The sequence below is a fragment of the Enhydra lutris genome, unplaced genomic scaffold, assembly GCF_002288905.1.
Source record: "Enhydra lutris kenyoni isolate GAN:26980312 unplaced genomic scaffold, ASM228890v2 scaffoldscaffold28, whole genome shotgun sequence".
NCBI lineage: Eukaryota > Metazoa > Chordata > Mammalia > Carnivora > Mustelidae > Enhydra > Enhydra lutris.
In genome coordinates, this window is record NW_019154112.1 from 19,850,363 (window position 1) to 19,870,981 (window position 20,619).

The 20,619-nt window shown below is 37.5% G+C and overlaps 1 protein-coding gene across 2 annotated transcripts in view; it reads right to left on the reverse strand.

The window, feature by feature from the left end:
• LOC111152363 (DNA primase subunit 2) overlaps positions 1–20,619 on the reverse strand; it is a 330,198-nt gene that overhangs the window by 118,166 nt on the left and 191,413 nt on the right. For both annotated transcript variants that reach the window (XM_022510876.1, XM_022510877.1), the window contains exons 9-10: positions 8,135–8,207; positions 2,731–2,916 (exon numbers count right to left, since the gene is read on the reverse strand). In XM_022510876.1, the coding sequence (XP_022366584.1) occupies positions 2,731–2,916; positions 8,135–8,207 (259 nt within the window). The remainder of the gene's footprint in view (positions 1–2,730; positions 2,917–8,134; positions 8,208–20,619) is intronic.

Genomic DNA, 20,619 nt, shown 5'->3' on the forward strand with positions numbered 1-20,619 from the left:
CTCCAAAACCATGGCCTAACTTTCTCCACAGCTCATAAATATTTAGCTACTGAGACAGTTACTTTTAGGTATCAATTTGATGGGACCACAGGGTGCCCAGACATTTGGTCAAACATTATCCTGGGTGTGTCTGTCAGGGTGCTTCCAGATTAGATTAGTAAATGGTACACAGAGTAAAGCAGACTGCCCTCCCCAAAGTCAGTGGTTCCCATCCAATCCTTTGAAGGCCTGAATAAAACAAAAAGGATGACATACCCTCGTTTGACTAAGATAGAATTTCCTCCCGCCTGACAGTTTTGAGCTGGGATATGGGTTTTTCCTGCTTTCAGACTCAAACTAAAACACTGGTTCTGCCTAGGTCTCAAGGGCCAGTCTTCCAACTGCAACTGTACTGTCAGCTCTCTGTTGTCTGCAGGAGGCTGACCACAGATCTGGGGACATGTCAGCTTCCCAAATCAGATGAGCCAGTGGATATAATAAATATCTTTTCTTCCGGCCCTCTCTCCCTCTCTCTCTTTCTCTCTTGATTCTGTCTCTCTAATACATCTGCCTATTTAGTACACCAAATTCCTAATAAAAAGATCAAAAATTATTTTAAAATAATAGTATATAATGATACCGGTGAGAGAGCAAGACCGTCATAAAGCTTGATGAGAGTCTAATTTTAAAACCTTTTCAAACAGTCCTTTTAGTGTTACATCAAAACTTTAAAGCTATGTATAGGTTTTCCCAGGTAAATTCACTCCCTGGTGAATATATATACAGAGGACATAAATCAAAGATTTATGTGCTCAGGATATTGGTTGCAATAACATTTATGACAGAGTCAGACAGACGCAATGAAATGCTCAGTAATAGGGGAATGATTAAACAAACTGTAATACTTTCAAAGAATATGTTATCATGCAACTAATCAAGTATTTTCAAAAGTTGCTGTAAACCTGGGGAAATTAACATAATAAAATACTGACTTTTAAAATGGGGGCGACCACATTGATCTGGCTAGCTATCTACACTAGAAAGAAAGGCTAAACAGTGACAAATAATTAGTTCTGAATGGGGAATTGGCAAGTAAATTTTTCTGTATTTTTCACATTTTCCATAATCAAAATATTACCTTAAAAATAAAAGAACAATATAATAGAGGTCTAAGGAATATTATTCAAAATTGTGTTTAAAGAAAACTATTAAATGATAAATGTAAGATTCTCCCCACCGAGCCTGCTTCTCCCTCTCCCACTCCCCCTGTCCATGTTCCCTCTCTCACTCAATCTGTCAAAAAATAAAATCTTAAAAAAAAAACACACAAACCTGTAAAAATTGAGTTTCCTGTAATATATTAAAAGAATCTGAACTTGTTAAAAAATATAAAGCTGGATTGTGTTATAAACTGAACTGTATCCTCCTTAGAGTCATGTGTTGAAGCCCTAACAACTCATGTGACTATATTTGGAGACAGAGCACTGGAAAAGGTAATTAAGAGAGAGAGGCAAACCAAAAAAGCAGATTTTTAACTGCAGAGAACAAATGGTTACCAGAGGGGAGGTGGGGGGGGGGTGATGGGTGACACAGGTGATGGGGATTACGGAAGTACACTTGTGACGAGCACCAGGTGATATACGAAGTGTTGAGTCATTATATTGTACACCTGAGACGAATATTACACTGTATGTCAACTTAAAGTTAAATAAGAACTTAAAAAAAAAAATGAGGTAAGTAAGGCTACATAAGGTTGTAAGGGTGGGACTCTAACCCAATACGACTGGTGTCCTTATGAAAAGAGGAAGAAATATCAGAGAAGTGAACACATAGAGAAAGGGCCACAAGAGGACAGACCGAGAAGAGAGCTAGCTAGCTGGAAGCCAAGGAAAAAGGCTTAAGGAGAAACCAAATCTGCCAACATCTTGATCTGAGACTTCCAGTTTTCAGAACCGTGAAAAAATAAGTTCCTGTTATTTAAGGCACTCGGTCTGTGGTATTTTGTTATAGCAGCTCTAGCAAACTAATAGAAGACATAATTAAGTATCATTATAAAATTTAGTTGGTAAATACTCTTTGTTCTATAATTTATCTTTTCTAGGAAGAAGCAAACCAAGAAATAAGCATTTAAAAACTTGACTCATGGCACAGAAGGTACCAAAAAAAATATTTCCAAAATAAAATGTTATTAGCTAGTACCACTACGGAGAAATAAGGAATAGGAATGGAAACCTGAATACTATGCATAGACTAAAAAACAGCTCTCAGGTTTCTAGTGATAAATGTCTATCTAAAAATGCTCAATGACAGAATCTGTATAACACAATACAAAAGAGCTAAAATTGTTTTATTTGTTCTCAGTATCTCCTCGGCCTGAAAATAACACTATTTATGAAAGCATGTTATATCCACACATACTACCTTCCTACAGAAATAAAACTTAGAACCCAGTTTCAGTGTTATAATGACACCTGGCTGTATACCTACAATGAATCACACCCTTCTTAAAGCATTATTAGACATCTTACATTGTTGTTTCATTCTTACCCTTCGAATTAAACTTTCTCAATCTTTTGTTTAGCATCTATTAGATTAATACAGGAGTTTCTTTTTACCTGAATGAAATTGTAGACACATTTATCTTTCAGAATTTTCAACTACATCTCAGAGTTATTTTAAAAATAGATAAGAGACTTTTAGTTTTCAAACCAAATTAAAATTTCAGTTACCGCTCTGATTTTTCAAAATTACCTTGTCTGGGTCCATCTTTCCTTGGACAAATTCTTGCTTCCAGAACTGCAATGCCTGTTCCAGTGTTAAACCAATGCCCTTCAGGAAGAGGCCATACTGCATCCGGCCTCCATGACGAAGATGGTGATTTTCCCGCAAGGCTTTATGTAACTGACGCATGCAAGGTGGGAAGGATCTGGTAGAAAGCTACAAGACAAGAGTTTTTTGTTAGGTGGAAGATTTACCAGGTCTCTCACAATATCTGTTACAAATCCAATCTAATTTGCAAATTATAAATTCATTCTTATTAGAGTAAAAACAAAAACAATAAGGAAGTATTATTTACTGTAATTACAGACTAACTGTTCTCTTAATATTTTTGTACTGATTACATGCTGAGATGACAATAACTGGGATATACTGGGTTGAATAAAATGTATTATTAAAATGTATTTCACCTATTTATTTTTAATTTTAATTAAACTTCTTGAGATAACTAGATTCACTTGCAGTTATAAGAAAGTAATACAAAGAGGTAAAAGGCACCCAGTTTCCCCCAGAGGCAGTATCTAGCAAAACTATTATCACAACCAAGAAACTGACATTGATACAATGCACTAGTCTTAGAGACCTTGGCCCCTACTAGTCCCTAACACTTGGCAACCACTAATCTGTTCTTCATCTCTATAATTTTGTCATTTCAAGACTGTTAATACAAACAGAATTATATGGTATATAATATTTTGGCTTTTTTACTCAGCATAATTCCCACAAAATTCATCTAAGTTGTTGCAAGTATCGAGCATTCATTCCTTTTTTATTGCTGGATAATATTCCATGGTAGGGATGTACCACAAATTGCTTAGCTATTCACTTGTTAAAGGAGCTGGGTTGCTTCGAGCTCAGGGCTATTCCAAATTAATGAATGTATAGGTTTTTGTATGAATATGAAATTTCATTTCCCTGGGATAAATGTGCGAAAACACAACTGCTGAATCACAGATGAAATTTTACAATAATCTAAATACAAAGTAGAACACAAAAGTAAGAGAAATCGTTCTCAAAAGGTAAGTTCAAAAAAAATGTATTAAAGAAATCAATAGCAAAAAATCAATAGTAAATCAACTTTTCCATTTATGGTTTCAGCTGCATTCTCTTTACTTTCTCAATATCCTTCTTCCAAGACTTAAATTCTCACCCCCTCATGTAATCCTTGGCAAGTTAAACTTTGCCAAAGTGGGAGCAGGTCTCACTTTGTTTATCTTTGCTGCTCCCATAGATGACATTCAGTTTCTTCAACCTCTCATATTAACAACTTTGAAATTCTTCCATCCCCAACCTAGTCCAGTCAGGCCTCTATCCTGCCTTGCCAGGACTACTGTTTTCATGCCTCCCTTCTTGTTCCTTCATACTATTACTGAATTATTTTTCTTAAACTTTTTCCAATCCAAAAACACCACTGAAATTTAACATCCTTAGTAGGAACAGGCAAGGTTCTGTCAATGTCTGTAACTAACTACTTTGCAATTATACGTAACAGAACAAACAGGTATTGGGTGGTTTGGGAAATAAGAAGAGTAGCATGTAATTTCCCCCTTTAATTCACTTAAGTGAAATAAAAGGAAACAGTCACTACTATACAAGTTAACTCTCATAAATCAATTATAATGGAAGTTCTAACATAAATCAAGTGCCATGGAAGCACTGTGAGGGGTAAAAAAGGCCAGTATGCTACTATACCAATATAAAGCCTTTGCTCCAGTCAGCTAGATTATTCCATGATCACATAGTCATGTTTTGTACCTTCTCACTTTTGTCACTCCATTGACCCTGCCTGGGGTACTACCCCTTCTCCTCCCCAGGCCATCTAGTCAAAGCCAAGCCATTTGTTAAGACTCAGTTCAACTTCAGCTTTCTTTGGCACAATTCCTTAAATACTTTTTACGCACTCAATCACTAAATATCAACCGAACGCTACTCTGTGTATAGCTTTGGGAAACCAGCAGTGCAAGGATCTTACATTCTAATGCGAAAAGACAGACAGTGAACACAGACATAAATAATTCCAAAAGCCCTGGAAATAGAGTTATGTGATTAAGTATAAAAAGGAGAGGAATGCTTTAATTTAGGTAGCCAGTGAAGCCTCTCTGAGGAGATGGCAATGCACTAAGATGTATATCTTAAGTAGGATTCCAGTCAAATGAGATCCAGGTAAAGGAAACAAAAGCTAAGACCTTGGGAAGGAACGAACATGATCTGCTCAAGAGATAGCAAGAAGGTCCAGTGGCTGGAACATGTGAGCGGGCCAGAACAGAGAAGAAGTTAGAATCTTAAGTGTACATGGCATTATAGGTCATAGTTATGAGTTTGGATTTTAGTCTAGATATGATGGAAACTCAATAGAGGGTATGTCAGAAAACTGACATGATCTGATAAACAAAGAGAACTCTGGCTGTTGTATAGTGAACAGACTATATAGAGAAGCAAGGAAGGCACTTAAAAGAGACTTTGGAAGTAGGTGAAATAATAGAAATCTAAAACTTAGGGTCTAGGGTTGGCAACAACGGGACAGAAAAATGTTTGTGGATACTGAGCAGACAAAGGAATTATAAGACCAGGAAATGGATGAATTATTAACATGAATATTGCAGAGGCCAGGAACAGTAACAAGAGTAGTGCTAGTGCAAGAGACCATGCCAGCATGCTACACCAGTGGATGAGGGCAGAAGGTGGGGGCGCCAGCAACAAGGGTAACTATCAGGTGGCATAATGGGATTACAGGGCTTTAAAGGAGCTGGAGCAGTGCGCCTGGGTGGCTCAGTGGGTTAAAGCTTCTGCCTTCGGCTCAGGTCATGATCCCAGGGTCCTGGGATCAAGCCCCGCATCGGGCTCTCTGCTCAGCGAGGAGCCTGCTTCCCCCCCTCTCTCTGCCTGCTTGTGATCTCTGTCAAATAAATAAATAAAATCTTTTTTTTTTTTTTTAAAGATCTTATTTATTTATTTGACAGACAGAGATCACAAGTAGGCAGAGAGGCAGGAAGAGAGAGAGGGGAGGAAGCAGGCTCCCTGCCAAGCAGAGAGCCTGATGCGGCGCTTGATCCCAGCTCCCTGGGATCATGACCTGAGCTAAAGGCAGAGGCTTTTACCCACTGAGCCACCCAGGCACCCCAATAAATAAAATCTTTAAAAAAAAAAAAAAAGAGCTGGAGCTTTGCCAGTGGAAGGCAGAGAAATGATTTGGAAATGGTAATACGGACCAAGGAAGACATTCATCTCATACCAAATTAAGATGATGGAGGGCCGGGGTGTGGGTGGGGACAGCCTCTACTTGAGAGGGCCACAGGAGGAACAGTGTCATTGAGGGAGTCAGATTTCAGTTAGAAGAAAATCTAAAAACATTTGAAGAAGAAACTGAGGATATCAAGGGGTGTGCTAATGAATGAGACAATATAGTTAGGAAGAGGTCAGATAAAGATGTATCTTTAACAATTTAGCACAGGGTCTCACACAGAAACCCACAGATAGGATCATCATAGCAACTTAAGATAATTTATCATTACATTGATTATTTATTATTTACTACATTGTCTACCTCCCTCAAGTAAGGTCCATGAAGGGAGAGGAATTTTTTGTTTCATTCACCTCTGCACCCACAGCACAATAACTGGTACATAATTGATAGGCTCAATATATATTCAGCAAATGAATTAATGATTATATTTCTATGCCTTCCCACAGTATCCACCAAAGTTCATAGTTGCTTATGAATGGGAAAACATCTTGATAGAATTAGGAATAAAATTAACTTCTAACCATTCATATAATATAAACATAAATAGTATGGCAGGGAAGAAGTGTTAGTGATAATAACTGTTTGAGAAAAGTAAAGAATGCAGCATCCTTAAGAACAAATTCCAATTCAGCCGTACAAAGTGGGCAAACTTATTGTTATTTCTAGACATATTAACTGCAAGTACTTGATTATAATTCTTCCAAACAGGAAGACAACCTATTCATTCTGGTCTCTAAAAACTCCTGGTCTCTCCCTACTCACCTTTTTCTTGTGTCTTAAGCATTAAAATGTCAGTATATTTTTAATTTATTGTAAATAATTTGGTAACTGTCTAAACAAAGATTATTTATGGCTGGTGTGGTTTCCCTTTTTGGGACAGAGCAGAAATTCTACAATGCACTCAAGAGAAATTCTATAAATTTTAGTAAAGTATGCTACTCTTTCCTTCTACTACAGAACCACAAAGTGAAGTTGAAATGAGCTGTCCACTAATCTAGAGGCAATATAAGCATAGGAGCCTATACTTAGTGTTATGAAGTGAACTGTAATCTCCCAAAATTCATATTTGGAAGTCCTAGCCCCAAGATCCCAGAATGTGACTATATTTGGAGATGAGGTCTTTAAAGAGGTAATTAAGGTTAAATGAGGTCATAGGGTTGGGGCCCTAGTCCAATGTGACTGGTGTCCCAAGGAGAGGAAGAGACCAGGGATCCAGGAGCATGCTGCGAAAAACACGTGAGAACACACGAAGAAGGTGACCATCTAAAATCCAAGGAAAGAGTCCTTGGATGTGCCAACACCTTCATCTCAGGATACTAGCCTCCAGAACTGTGAGAAAATAGACTTCTGTTTTCTAAGGCATCAGTCTGTAGTATTTTGTTATAGCAGCCCTAGCAAACTGATACACTTAGTATTTTCCATTTCTCCTCTTCTCAGTATGTAAGGATGGTAGGTAAGTAGGTTAGTAGGGAGGTAGGTGGGCATTCACTAGTTCACTCATTCACTCAATTTATTTTAAAGTTTATATATTTAAGTAATTTCTACACTCAATGTGGGGCTCAAACACAACCCAGAGATCAAGAGTCACATGCTCTTCCAAAGGAGCCAGCCAGGTATCCCTCAATGTATAAAATATTAAAATATAAACACAGAAACGCTTTTTAGCTATCATCAATTAAAAGAATTCTCCTTTGAAATAAATGCTTAAAATCTGTTTATCAGGGACACCTGCATGTCTTGGTCAGTTAAGCATCCGATTCTTGGTTTCAGCTCAGGTCATGATCTCAGGGTCATAAGATCAAGCCCCCCAGCAGCTCTTTACTGGGCTTGGAGAGCCTGCTTCAGATTCTCTCTCTCCCTCTCCCTCTGCCTCTGCCCTGACCCTGCTTCCCCCTCTTTAAAAAAAAAAAAAAAATTCTATCACAATACAAATAATTTTCTAAGTTTGGTTTTTCTGTAACTTAAAAAAAAAAAAAATCACATGTATAACATAGAGGATCTCCTTTAAAAATGATTGGCAAGCAATGAAATGACAATATCTCCCATCTTCTCACCCCAAAATAAACTCTGAAGAAAATCTGTGCTTCCTCATTGACAAAGGTCTAAGTTTTATTACAAGGATGTGATGCTTACCGAATCAATCTGATCCAAAGAAATCTTCCCAGCATTTTTCTGTGTGCTGTAATCTTGACCAGTGTAAGAATGACTAAAAAAAAAAGAAGAAAATATTAAAATGGGTTTTGTATGATATATTTTAATCACTTCAAAGGAAATTTATTCTGATACAGATTAAAATCACAGTAAGACATTTTACGTATCAATCTTAAACAGAAACACAGCCAAGTGTTTTAGAGGTATTTAATAGAATACACTTAAATAACTTACCCAAAAGTAATACAAAAATATAGTGACTGTCTGGATCTCCTAATTCCTAGTGTAACATTCTATTTCTATAAGCATAATGCAAACTGTTGTTAAAGCTCAAATCTCTACTAATGATCCCTTATTAATAGCATGGCAGCACAGCAAAGAATAAACTGGAGTTTATATGAGGAACCATCACTTACTAACATAGGTCCTTCAGTAAGTTCTGTAAACTCTCTCTATCCCAAGTTCCTTCTCTGTCAAATGGACACAATTTGCAGTCTTGATAGGAAGTCTAGCCTGCAATAATTTCTTTTTTTTTTTTTAAGATTTTTTTTTTTAAAAGATTTTATTTATTTATTTCACAGAGAGAAATCACAAGCAGGCAGAGAGGCAGGCAGAGAGAGAGACAGAGGAGGAAGCAGGTTCTCCGCTGAGCAGAGAGCCTGATGCGGGACTCGATCCCAGGACCCTGAGACCATGACCTGAGCCGAAGGCAGAGGCTTAACCCACTGAGCCACCCAGGCGTCCCAAGATTATTTATTTGAGAGAGAGAGAGCATGTGTGAGCACAGGGAAGGGGCAGAGGGAGAGACTGACTCTCAAGCAGACTCTGCACGGGGCACAGAGCCCACGAAGGCTGGATCTCATGACCCTGAAATCAAGACCTGAGCCAAAATCAAGAGTCCGAAGCTTAACCAAGTGCGCCACCCAGGCACCCCTGAACTAATTTCTGTTCAAGAACCTGACATATGGCAATCACTGTTTAGCAAAGCAAGTGACATCTGAATAGCACTTTACATGGGTAAAGAGTCTTTATCTATATCCTCTAATTACACCCTCACAACAACCCTGAGAGAGTATGTTTATTTTATATTTGACAAATGAGGAAATGGGGGCTCAGAGGAGTTAGAAACTTGTTAGATCAGAAAGGAAGTGAGCAGTGCAGTAGGAACTCCACCTTTTAATTCTCCATTCCCTGTTTCTTCACTATACCATTCCATCCTCTTCCCTGCAATACATTTCCTGTTGCATTATTTACAAATTAGGAAATACAGCATGGTATATACTATCTAAAGCCATCTACCTTTGCAAATTATCAGCTCCTTGACACAATGCCCACCTCCATCAACCCTGATTCAGAGGTAGACATTCAGGTATGACATAACGAACAACAGCTGCTAGATTACACAGAAAACCACAATCAAACCAAGGTTTATGCAGATCCACAACTAAAGGGAAATTCTGGAGTAAAGCATCATTACAATCATAAAGAATTCCAGACTCTCTGCTTAATACCTGCTCAGTACAGATTCTTGCTGAACAATATGCACACTCAAGATACTCTGTAGAAAGGCTACAATTCTTGCAATCAGTCCATCTGCTGATTAAACAATGGGTATGAATTATGAAGCAAAACTAGAGTATATCTTGGGATGCTACAGTCACTGGTTAGGAGACTGTTCAAAATGCAGATTTTCCCTCCCAAGAGTCCTCCCTCCGTGGGCTAAGAATGGCCTGAGAATTACTCTGAGAGCAGGATGAGCGGAAGGAATGCCAAAGAGTAGTACAGAATGATCCCATGCCCTAAAACACATCTTCTTGCCCTTGGTATTATTTCTCCCTTCACATATTTCTGACATATTTCTGACAATTAATGTATCATTGGATTCTATCCATTCTGTTTATCGAAGCAGCAGCATGGCATACGAACCTCATGCTAAATTAAGCCAACAGTTATCATTTAATATAAGTATTTTACATTCTAATTCAGAGTCCAACCAGAGAGTTGTTTTAGTGGAATCCCTAGAATAAAGACTTCTTTCACTTTCCAACACATCTTACAGTAGAGCAAAGAGGCAGCATGAGGCAATGAAAATAGCAGTAGGCTAGAATCTGAAGATCCATTTTTGTTTTTGTTTTTTAATGTACTGGTTTGGCAAACTAAGGCAAGTCATTTACTAGCCTCATTTGTAAACTGGAACTAATGATGCCAGCCCTGCCTAAGTGACAGAAATGCTGGAGAAATGAAATGATATATTCAAAGTGCTAAAGAAAATCAGAAAATCATATTCCAGTCCACAGAGCAACTGCAGTCTTGGCCAGGAAGTACAAAAAAGACAGGACTGGGGAGGAGGCAGCATGAGCCTGTGGAGGAGCCATTACTGCTGTGAAGGACCAGGCCACTCTGCTGACCCGGCTTCTCTTCTCGGGCTACAGATTGACCACAATCATCTAAAAGGATTGTTTCAGATCAAAAAGCTTAACAAATACAAATGTTCTCTACAAACAGCAACATGATGTATAAACAAAAGTGCAGTTATTGAGTAAACAGAGACAAAGGAAAATATAGCGTACTACAAGAAAGTTCTCGGTCCAGATTATTGCAGGATACAAACAAAAAAAGAAGACATTTAAGAGGACACACACATGCCTGAATGGCAGGTAAAATGCCTGTCCCTCAATACTTTGATGGCTATGCAAAAGAGCTAAATTCCAAGGGGAAAAAAAAAAGTTAAAGAGAATGGTAACAATGATTAATGCAAAGGCCTACTGGAGGATATAAATAACTACTGACAATATAAGGAAACTGTATATAGACATCATACTTCTTTAAAAATATTAATAGAGAGATGGCCACCAGCCAACCCAGTAAGGGCGAGCATGAAACCCATGGGAGGAAAAATGATGCAAATGAAGATGTTAAGCATCAGAATTAGGATTGAGATTTCTCCTCTGCTCATTCATGACCGGAAGGCACAACCCATGTCTCGGTTAGGGAGTTGGTCCATCACAGCTATTTAATACATGTCTGAACTAGGAGTGGATAGATGAAACTGAGGTGGCAGGAAACCTCAGATACAATACAAGAAAGGCAAATCACAAGAAGCATTGTATCCAACACTATGTAGGCAACAAAGAATTAGGAAAAGATTACAGGCAAGAATTTACAAAAATATTTACATTTGAGAAAGCAAGCAGTGTGGAGAATGACTAAAAAGGGTAGGGGCTAGGCAACAGCAATTTAGAAGAATATTGCATTATTACAGGCAAGAAAGGGTGAGAGGCTGAAGTAAAGTAATGGCAACAGGTGGAGAAAGGAAGGCAAAGAACGAAGAAAAAAACAAATAATGCCACCATAATGAATAAAAATCGTTAAGAACAATTCACATTAGCTCATGAAACTGGATCTTGGGCTTTTACTTGAAGTGTCAAGGGATGTCACTAAATGAGACTTCTAAGAGGTACCCAGGAAAGGTGAGGCACCTTTATACCACATTCAATGTTCATGTCAACTTTCTATCATCCTACTTCCAAATGAATGCAGCTGCTACACTAATGAACAAAAACATAAATAATGAACCGTCAAAATATACTATTTTCTTGATTCAAAAAAATACATCAATTTTATGAACACTTTTTAATCATTGTTTGCAAAAACACAGGCATAGTAATTTTTAACAACAAAAACAATTTCCAGGGGCGCTTGGGTGGTTCAGTGTGTTAAAACCTCTGCCTTCAGCTCAGGTCATGATCCTGGGGCCCTGGGATCGAGCCCCGCATCGGGCTCTCTGCTTGGTGGGGAGCCTGATTCCTCCTCTCTCTCTCTCTCTCTCTCTCTCTCTGCCTGCCTCTCTGCCTGCTTGTCAAATAAATAAATAAAATCTTTTTTTTTTTTAATTTTTTAAAGATTTTATTTATTTATTTGACAGAGAGAGAGATCACAAGTAGGCAGAAGGATTCGATCCCAGGACCCTGGGATCAGGACCTGAGCTGAAGGCAGAGTCTTTAACCCACTGAGCTACCCAGGCGCCCTAAGTAAATAAAATCTTTAAAAAACAAACAAACAAACAAACAAAAAACAATTTCCAGTTGGTTCGAGGTACATACATACACACAAACACACTATGCAAACAGCAGAAATTTTTCTACTTTAAATAATCACGTCTTTATTATGAGAAACACTCATTGTCACTTATGTACAATTTTCAACAAAGGGGATTAAGTAGGCCTGAAAGCTTTCCTGTTTCTAAGCTTACATAAAAAAATAAATTCAGATGTACCACAAATACCATTTTTTTCAATACAGCCAACCAAAACATTTTAATGGGTCACAAAATTCAAATTATGTCACTAATAACTATTTTATGAAATATAAGGAAGAAGTTTTGATCAGAGAATCTTGAAAAATCAAGATTTGCCTTAATTCTTGGTAAAGGAGCAGGAATTGCAGTGATTTCCCTGCATCTTCCATACAAAATTTATCTTTTTTTTTTTTTTTTAAGATTTTCTGTATTTATTTGACAGAGATCACAAGAAGGCAGAGGGCCAGGCAGAAAGAGATAGGGAAGCAGGCTCCCCGCCGAGCAGAGAGCCCGATACGGGGCTTGATCCCAGGACCCTGGGATCATGACCTGAGCCAAAGGCAGAAGCTTTAACCCACTGAACCACCCAGGAGCCCCCAAAGTTTAGTTTTTATTAGACTCTCTATAGCAGACTTTTCCCACATCCCAGTCATTGTCCTCATCTAATTCTAATTACCAAAAACAAAACAAAAACCCAAAACAAACAAACAAACAAAAAAAAAAAACCAAAAGTTTTAAGAGTGCCTTTAGCCACTCAATCATTTATTAAGGATTTCCATGACTGAGGAAGAGTCAAAAGTAGTAAAGGACCCAGAGATGATCTAGAAAGTACAATGTGTTGAGTGCCACGACATGCTCAAAACAGACGTTCCTGAAGTCCGCAGAAAACAGGTCTCTTGTAAAAGGGTGGGAAGAGAAATAAGCAGTGTGCACCAGCAAAGCTTCTTTAACAACAAAATGGCACTGATGGAGTTCTATGCGTTGGAAACATATACCTGGGGGGTATATGTTCCCAGGAGGGAAGGCTGAAGACGATCATGAGAACAAGGGACTACAGAGTAAGTGGAAGGGCAGGAGATTATAGTGAGAAAATAATTTGAGGGATGCCTAGGTGGCTGAGTGGGTTAAACGTCTGCCTTCGGCTCAGGTCATGATCCCAGGGTTCTGGGATGGAACCCCATATCACATCGGGCTCCATGCTTAGCGGGGAGCCTGGGTCTCCCTCTGCCTGCCATTTCCCTTCTTGTGCTGCTCGCTCTTGCACGCTCTCTGACAAATAAATAAATATAATCTTTTAAAAATAGTAATAATTTGAGTTTGGAGACTTAGAAGTAGGATGTCATGACCACAGAAAAGGCAAAGACCTAGTTGTTTTGGTATTTTTAACATTTGCATGCTATTTAACATTTTATATGCATTAAACCATCCTTAAATTTTGAGCAAGTTCATAAAAGTATGTGAGGTGAGTTTGTTAAGGTTCTTGGAGGGGTTTAAAAGCAAGCATGTGATAAGAAGGTGGCATTCTGGACCAGTAAGAAGTCTGTTTTTCTCAGGATTTGGAGGGTGAGCTTATCAGATGAGCAAGCAGAGATAAGTAAAGCCACAGAAATTTCTAAAACACAGTTAATAGATGAAGAAGCTGGGTCACGTTTTAGAAAAGACAAGCAGAGGCAAAGCCGGGAAGAAAAGTGAAATTGGGTAGGTAGGTCTCTAAACAAAACCATTAAAATTAAAACCAAACTTTAATCCTATCTCTGTTTCTAATAACATAGTGTTAAATCACCATTTTAATGAAAATGCAAGGCTTTGCCAAGTTTAAGCCTTTAAAAACCAAACACAAATCAGTATTTTTCTAAGAAAGGAGAATTTTACAATTGTGTATAACAAACCCTTTGCTTACACAAAAGTAATTCAGCAACTGTCCTTATTTCTTTGTTGGTTTGAGGTAATAGTGCTAAATTATCTAATCTATACTATATGAGAACTAATGATACACAAAATATATAAAATCATTTTCTGTTCAATAAACTTATACCCAACTTTTTTTTTTTTTAAGGTTTTATTTATTTATTTATTTAAGAGAGGGAGAGAGGGAGAAAGAAGAGAGAAAGGAGGGACACAGGTAGAGAGACCAGCAGACTGCACTCTGAGCATGACGCTGGGTTTGACCCCATAACCCTGAGGATCATGACCTGAGCTGAAATCAAGAGTCAGAAGCTTAACCAACTGAGCCACCCAGAGGCCCCACATGCAACTTAATTACAACTCAGTCACATTTGAGGAACTTTTCTCCTCCTTATTACCTTGATCGTTAAATAGTAAGAGGTAAGCCCAATTAGTTTTCCAATACAGCTAAAAAATCACAGTAAATAGAAAATTATAAAAATAACAGTTTCAAATAAATTAAAAACTGAAAGGTTGAAAAGCCTTTCAAAATATACATAATACATATTTACATGACCAAATTTAAAATGACCCTATTTTAAATCAAATTCACTCAATCCAGCAGTGGGGGGGGGTGTGGTGGAGGGATGACTGTCACAGGAAGGTATAATTAATCACATCAACACAGACTGGAGTTTTCCCAAAACACTATACACAACATCTAATTTATAGAATAAAAATACAGTGGATATACATATAGATAAATCTGCAACAGATACATTTGCATATATCTGATCTGTGAATCACGAGTAAAAGGCAGAAACAAAAGAAATTCAAGTCCTGTTCAATGCACCACAAATATCAATATGAGCACTTAGGTACTCAACAGGGAACTGTTTCTGAGTACTGAAACTGAGAGCTGAAAACAAAAAGAAGTAGTTACATGAAAGTGGATTTGTGAGTCTCACTGCAAGATTACCTGGTTAAGAAAAAAAAAAAGGAAAAAAACAGTCTTTTCATGCTGTGGTGTTGATCGTTAGGAGAAGATGAATCATCACACCTTGGCTCCAAGAGTAGTATTCACGAGCTCCACTACTGTGATATAAATGCCACAGGGCATAACTGACAAAACGAAAGGTCAAAAGTCAGCTTTTCACAGGTAATCACTTCATTTTCTCCTTTTCTAACCAGGGATGAAAACTCGAGGGAGTAAACAAGGAGTCACGGCATAGTTACAACATTTTAGGAATTAGCTCCAGCTCCTCTGCGTTTGATACATTTTCCAGGTTCAATTTGTCCAAGCCAGACATGGGGGCACAACAGAATAAGGGAAGAAGCAGAGTGATGAAGATTACAGGTTTCAGAATCCACTAGTCATGGACTTGCATACACTCACTATCTGTGTGACTTGGTAAACACCTTTTATTCTCTTTGTTTCCCCACTGTTAAACAGAGATCATAAAAGGGATCACAAAAGTACCTTTCTTAAGGGCTGTTGCGAGGATCAAATGAGGTATCTTTTAAAAAGTTTATCACAACATTCTTCACTCAAATTGTCATCATTATTGTCATGCTCATTCAGGCCTAAATATATTATATTTAAATATTTTAGTTATTTTCTTTATTCTTAACATTTACCAGTTTCTTCTCCTGAATATTGGAAGAAAATACATTTTCTTTCCTACTTCCTTTATACTATCATATAAAATATTTAATCTTGAAGTAAGAGAACTTAGATGTCCTTGAATAACCTCATGATCTGGAAAGTTTTGTCTATACTCACACTCTTAGAAAGTTTCCGAAGTGTAAAAATTCAACCTTGAACAGAGGAAATTTCAAGGGAATCCAATCTTGTAGAGTTACACTGGCCAACATAGTAGCCATTTGCCAAATATGACTACTGAGCACTTGAAATGTAGCTTAATCTGAATTCAGAAGTTCAATAAATGTAAAGTAGGCATGGGTTTCAAAGACTTAGTATGAAAAAATAATGTAAAACATTTCATTAAACATCTTCCATATTAATTACATGTTGAAATGGTATTTTGGATATGAGTTAAGATAGTATTAAAATTAATTTCACTTAGGTATTTTTAAATTTGGGGGTTCTTGGGTGGCTCAGCCAGTGAAGCATCCTACTCTTGATTTCAGCTCAGGTCATCATCTCAGGGTTGTGAGATCAAGCCCCACGTCAGGCTCCACACTGGGCATGGAGCCTACTTAAGATTTTTCACTCCCTCTCTCATTGCCCCTCTCCCCCTCCCTAATAAATAAATAAGTACATACATACATAAGATTACATATGAAGCTTACATTTGGTTCATGTGGCTCTCATGTTTTTACTGGACAGTACTGTTACACAGTAGGAGGGGGACGTAGCAACATGTAGCAATCAAATAATCCTCTTGGGGACTAGGCATACCTGTATGACAGCCAACCGATTTACCCTTACTTCAAGTTAAGATTGGTATCTGCTAGTCATAGCAGAATAAAACTGCAATTGGGTCCACTAAGGGAAGTGCCTCAAGTCTACTGCAAATATGCTTATTTTCACATTTCACTTAGGAATCAGGTTTTTAAACTTTACCCACAGTTTGCCACCTAAAGTATTCAGAACGCAATCTTGAATTCTGATTAATTTGGAGGTAACCTGAAATGTTTCTTTCCGGAGCGGGAGGAGGAAGCTCTAATACATTTCTATTTTGGAGTTTTGGAAGCTGCCGCCCACTTCAACACCTAATTATAACTGTCCATTCTTCTCTCATTTGTAAGAAGCCGTGCATGGTAGGTGGGATATGAATACGGATGACAGCAAAACCCTGGGCCAGACTGGAAAGAATTCCTCTCCCATCCTCAGGGAAGGTCTCTCTGCCTTCCTTCCCCAACAACAGATAAATTCTGAGGGTCTTAAAACAACAGCATATAAAATATATTTCCTTTCTTTGTCAAGCATTTCCCAGTACTCTTGAACCTAAAGAGGTTAACACTATTTCTGTCTGGCAGCCTATAGTTTATCATATCTTAAAAACTGGTATAAAATAAAAATGCAGTGAAGAATGCATCACAAGTAATCAAAACTGATCTCTGCATCAAGGAAACATATTTATATGAACCATTAAGAAGTAAGCTAATACATCTTTCAAAATGCACTGTAATCTCCTACATCATTCTATAAAAGTATATCAAGTTCCAATACAACCTTTTCACATAAAGCCAGGTGTGATCATGGCACAAATGAAAAAACAATTTCAGAAAAGAGGAAACAAAGGTTTTGTGTGTCACCCATATATCCACTTTTGCAATCATAATTTTACCCACAATTTTGGATTTTGGAAAAAAAACAGCCTGCCCACATAAGCTAGGCTATTCAGACATTTAGAAAGCACAGTCCCTATAGTTTGGATCTGCTGGGTGGGTAAGATATCAAGGAAGATGAAGTTACAATATATCATTTCCTGCTGTGAAGGATATCACAGGAAAATTCACTCAACAGCTGTCACCACTGAAACTGAAATGAGTTTCTTTTTACAAGCTAAATCCCTAGGAAATGGTATCCAACTGGTGTTAGCCCAGGTGATTTTCCCTGCAGTTACTCCAAATGAGAACACAATCAATAAAATTCTGTATAAATTGAATGTAAATTATTTTTCCACAAGCATGAAGTTTACTCAATTTTACATTTAAAAAACCCCCAAAAAACTACCGCCAGACAATACACAGTGTAATGATCTATATTTCTCTACAACTGAGAGAATCTGTATGATTCCAAGAGACTATATCCAATAAAAATCAGGCTCATATATTCCTATACTGGGTAAGAACTATACACAGCACAACTTCTACTTTAATTTAGGTTGGCTTCGTTTTTCCATATTTTCCTATTTATTCCAATTTCTAAGCTACAATAAGCCAATTAACTGTAAGACAGCTAAAAGCGGCATCTCATTTCTCCATCAAAAATGCCTCTACCTTACAAAAGTCAAGTCATTATACCCTAAAGAGTATACCCTTAAAATGAGTGCATTTCATTGTATATAAATTATACCTCGATAAAGTTGACTTAAAAACTAAAATACAAACAGCCTTATAAGATACAAACTATAGCCTTACATAGGTATTTTCAATATACACATTTTTTTGAGGGGGTGTGAGGGGCAGAGGGAGAGGGAGAGAGAATCTCAAGAAGACTGCGCACTGAGCATGGAGTCTGTCGTGGGGCTCATTCTTAACAACTCTGAGATCTTGACCTGAGCCAAAATTAAGAGTCAAATGTTCAACCAACTGAGCCACCCAGGCTCCCCTCAATATGCACATTTAAGGCCCCCAACAACATCTCCATTTTCATAAGTAAATTTTTTATATTCCTTTATGTTCTTAGTGTATATTCTGGTAATATAATGACCCCCTAAAGAGAAGCTCTTCTGATTTGGTGTTGACCTAGAACAGTCAAATGACTACAGTAAGAAAACGTTGCCTGAGAGAGTGGTAATGAAAAATTGAGGGGTGGAGGGACCATGGAATAAAGTTCCAACATTGAACAGAATTAATACATTAAATTAATGGGTACCTTCTCATTGCCTCACAAGTAATTTACATAATGTAGAATGTTTTGGAAATTGGCTATCACCAGTTTATGTCATTCTAGGATTACCCCTCACATCTGTTTCCTAGTATCAGCAGAGAACCAGGGACATAAGATTTTGGGCGTTCTGAGAGGAACAGGAGAAAGATGAGATGAAGGGGATAGCTAATGAAGACCTAAATTAAAGTCACAGTCCAGAAGTCACATGCTTTTTCCCTATATACTTCTTTGGTTTTGAACAGCCATTTATACTGGTTCATAATACTTAAAGCTTTCCTTTCATAGATAAAACTATCAACGTACATAATAGTTTTGGTTTTATTTTGTTTTCTTTTTAAATGCATGTTTTCAAAATCTGAATTTATTGGGGAGGAAAACAGGGGATTTCTCTTCTGAGGTCACCCTGAAAAACAGAAAGTATTCTCAGTCCTCCATGATTAGTTCCTGATTTCATGAGAGTCCCAAACCCCCAAAGGATTAAACCAGCACTGAATTTCTGCAAAGGTGGAATCTTTACCAGAATTTTTCCTTGGAAATGAGAGAAAAGCCACCAGCTTTCTGTCTCAACTATCATTGCATTTAGTCTCAAAATTTAGTAGTGTTAATAACAAGAAAACAGGTCCCAGAATGAAGTCACTTACACTAAGCTCCACAACATGAAATTAAGACTTCAATACACTTTGCACTCTCCCAGAAATGGAATCTTAAACCAGCGAATCAGGAATCACCTAATCAGCACTAGTTAGGTAATCTGCCTGACAGACGCCTTCCATGCCCCATAGGAAAGCGACCTTGCAATAGTCAAGCCTCTTTTTATCTAGTATAATTTCCTTGTTCCTACTGCCTTTTGCCTATGGAGGTCTTTCATTCTGTACAAGCTCCTTACAGCCTGTTTCTGTTAGACTGGATGCTGCCCGATTCATGAATCACTGAAAAAAAGCCAGTTAAGTTCTTTAAAATTCATTCAGTTGAATTTTTTTAACAGTAGCTTTAAAAAACTAAGAAGTAAAATTTTAAAACCTGAAAGTGTCTTCTCCCATTCATTCACCCATTCAAGTGTTCACTGAGGTCTTATTTTGCCATTGTTGTAAGTGATGGAAAGATAAGAGAAAAGAAAGTCGACAAATTTCTTTCTCTCGTGGAGCTTATGATGCAGACAAATAAACATTAAACAAATAAAAATGATTATTTCAGCTAGTGACGTTTCTGTGAAGAAAAAAGACTAAGGTAATATCATACAGCACTGGGGAAGGGGCTTTAAATCGGGTGATTACGGGCAGAGCTCTAGAAGATCTGGGAAGACAGCTCTTAGATTCACGTGATGGATGTCCTTAGAAGCCTCCTTTAGATTGCATGTACGCAGTATGGCACAGACCAAGGTAGCTCAATTAAAAACGAGCTTTTTTTTAATTCACTTTGTATTATCTTCTATAGAACAACTTTCTAAATAGTGGTTATAAAACAATTGAGAGGGCATTAGACCTCTGGTGAGTCTCAGCAGTCTGTCTTTCTGCACCCCAGTTTATCTAATTTTGTTTTGTTAATAAATCGGGATGGACCAGCACAGGTACAGAACACTTCCATCATTACAGAAAGCACAGCACTAGACAAATTACTTTTTACCTGTTAATATATTACGGTTACTACCACAATGCTTTCTCGGTTTATTAAGAAAGTTATTTCACACAGCATCATTTTAACTAATTTTCTTTTACTTAACTGGAGGACTATCAATGTTTTAAAGAAAAACACTAAGTGAAGAATAGGAAACTTCATAAATGCAGGTAATAAAACTACTTGAAAAGCGTAAGTAATCATTAATTTTGCATTCCAGGAAAACTACCAGCATCCACAATCGAGAAATCGCTAAGAAACTATGGAATCAGGTGACTAACAGAAACCTAAAACCTCTAGTTATAGGTA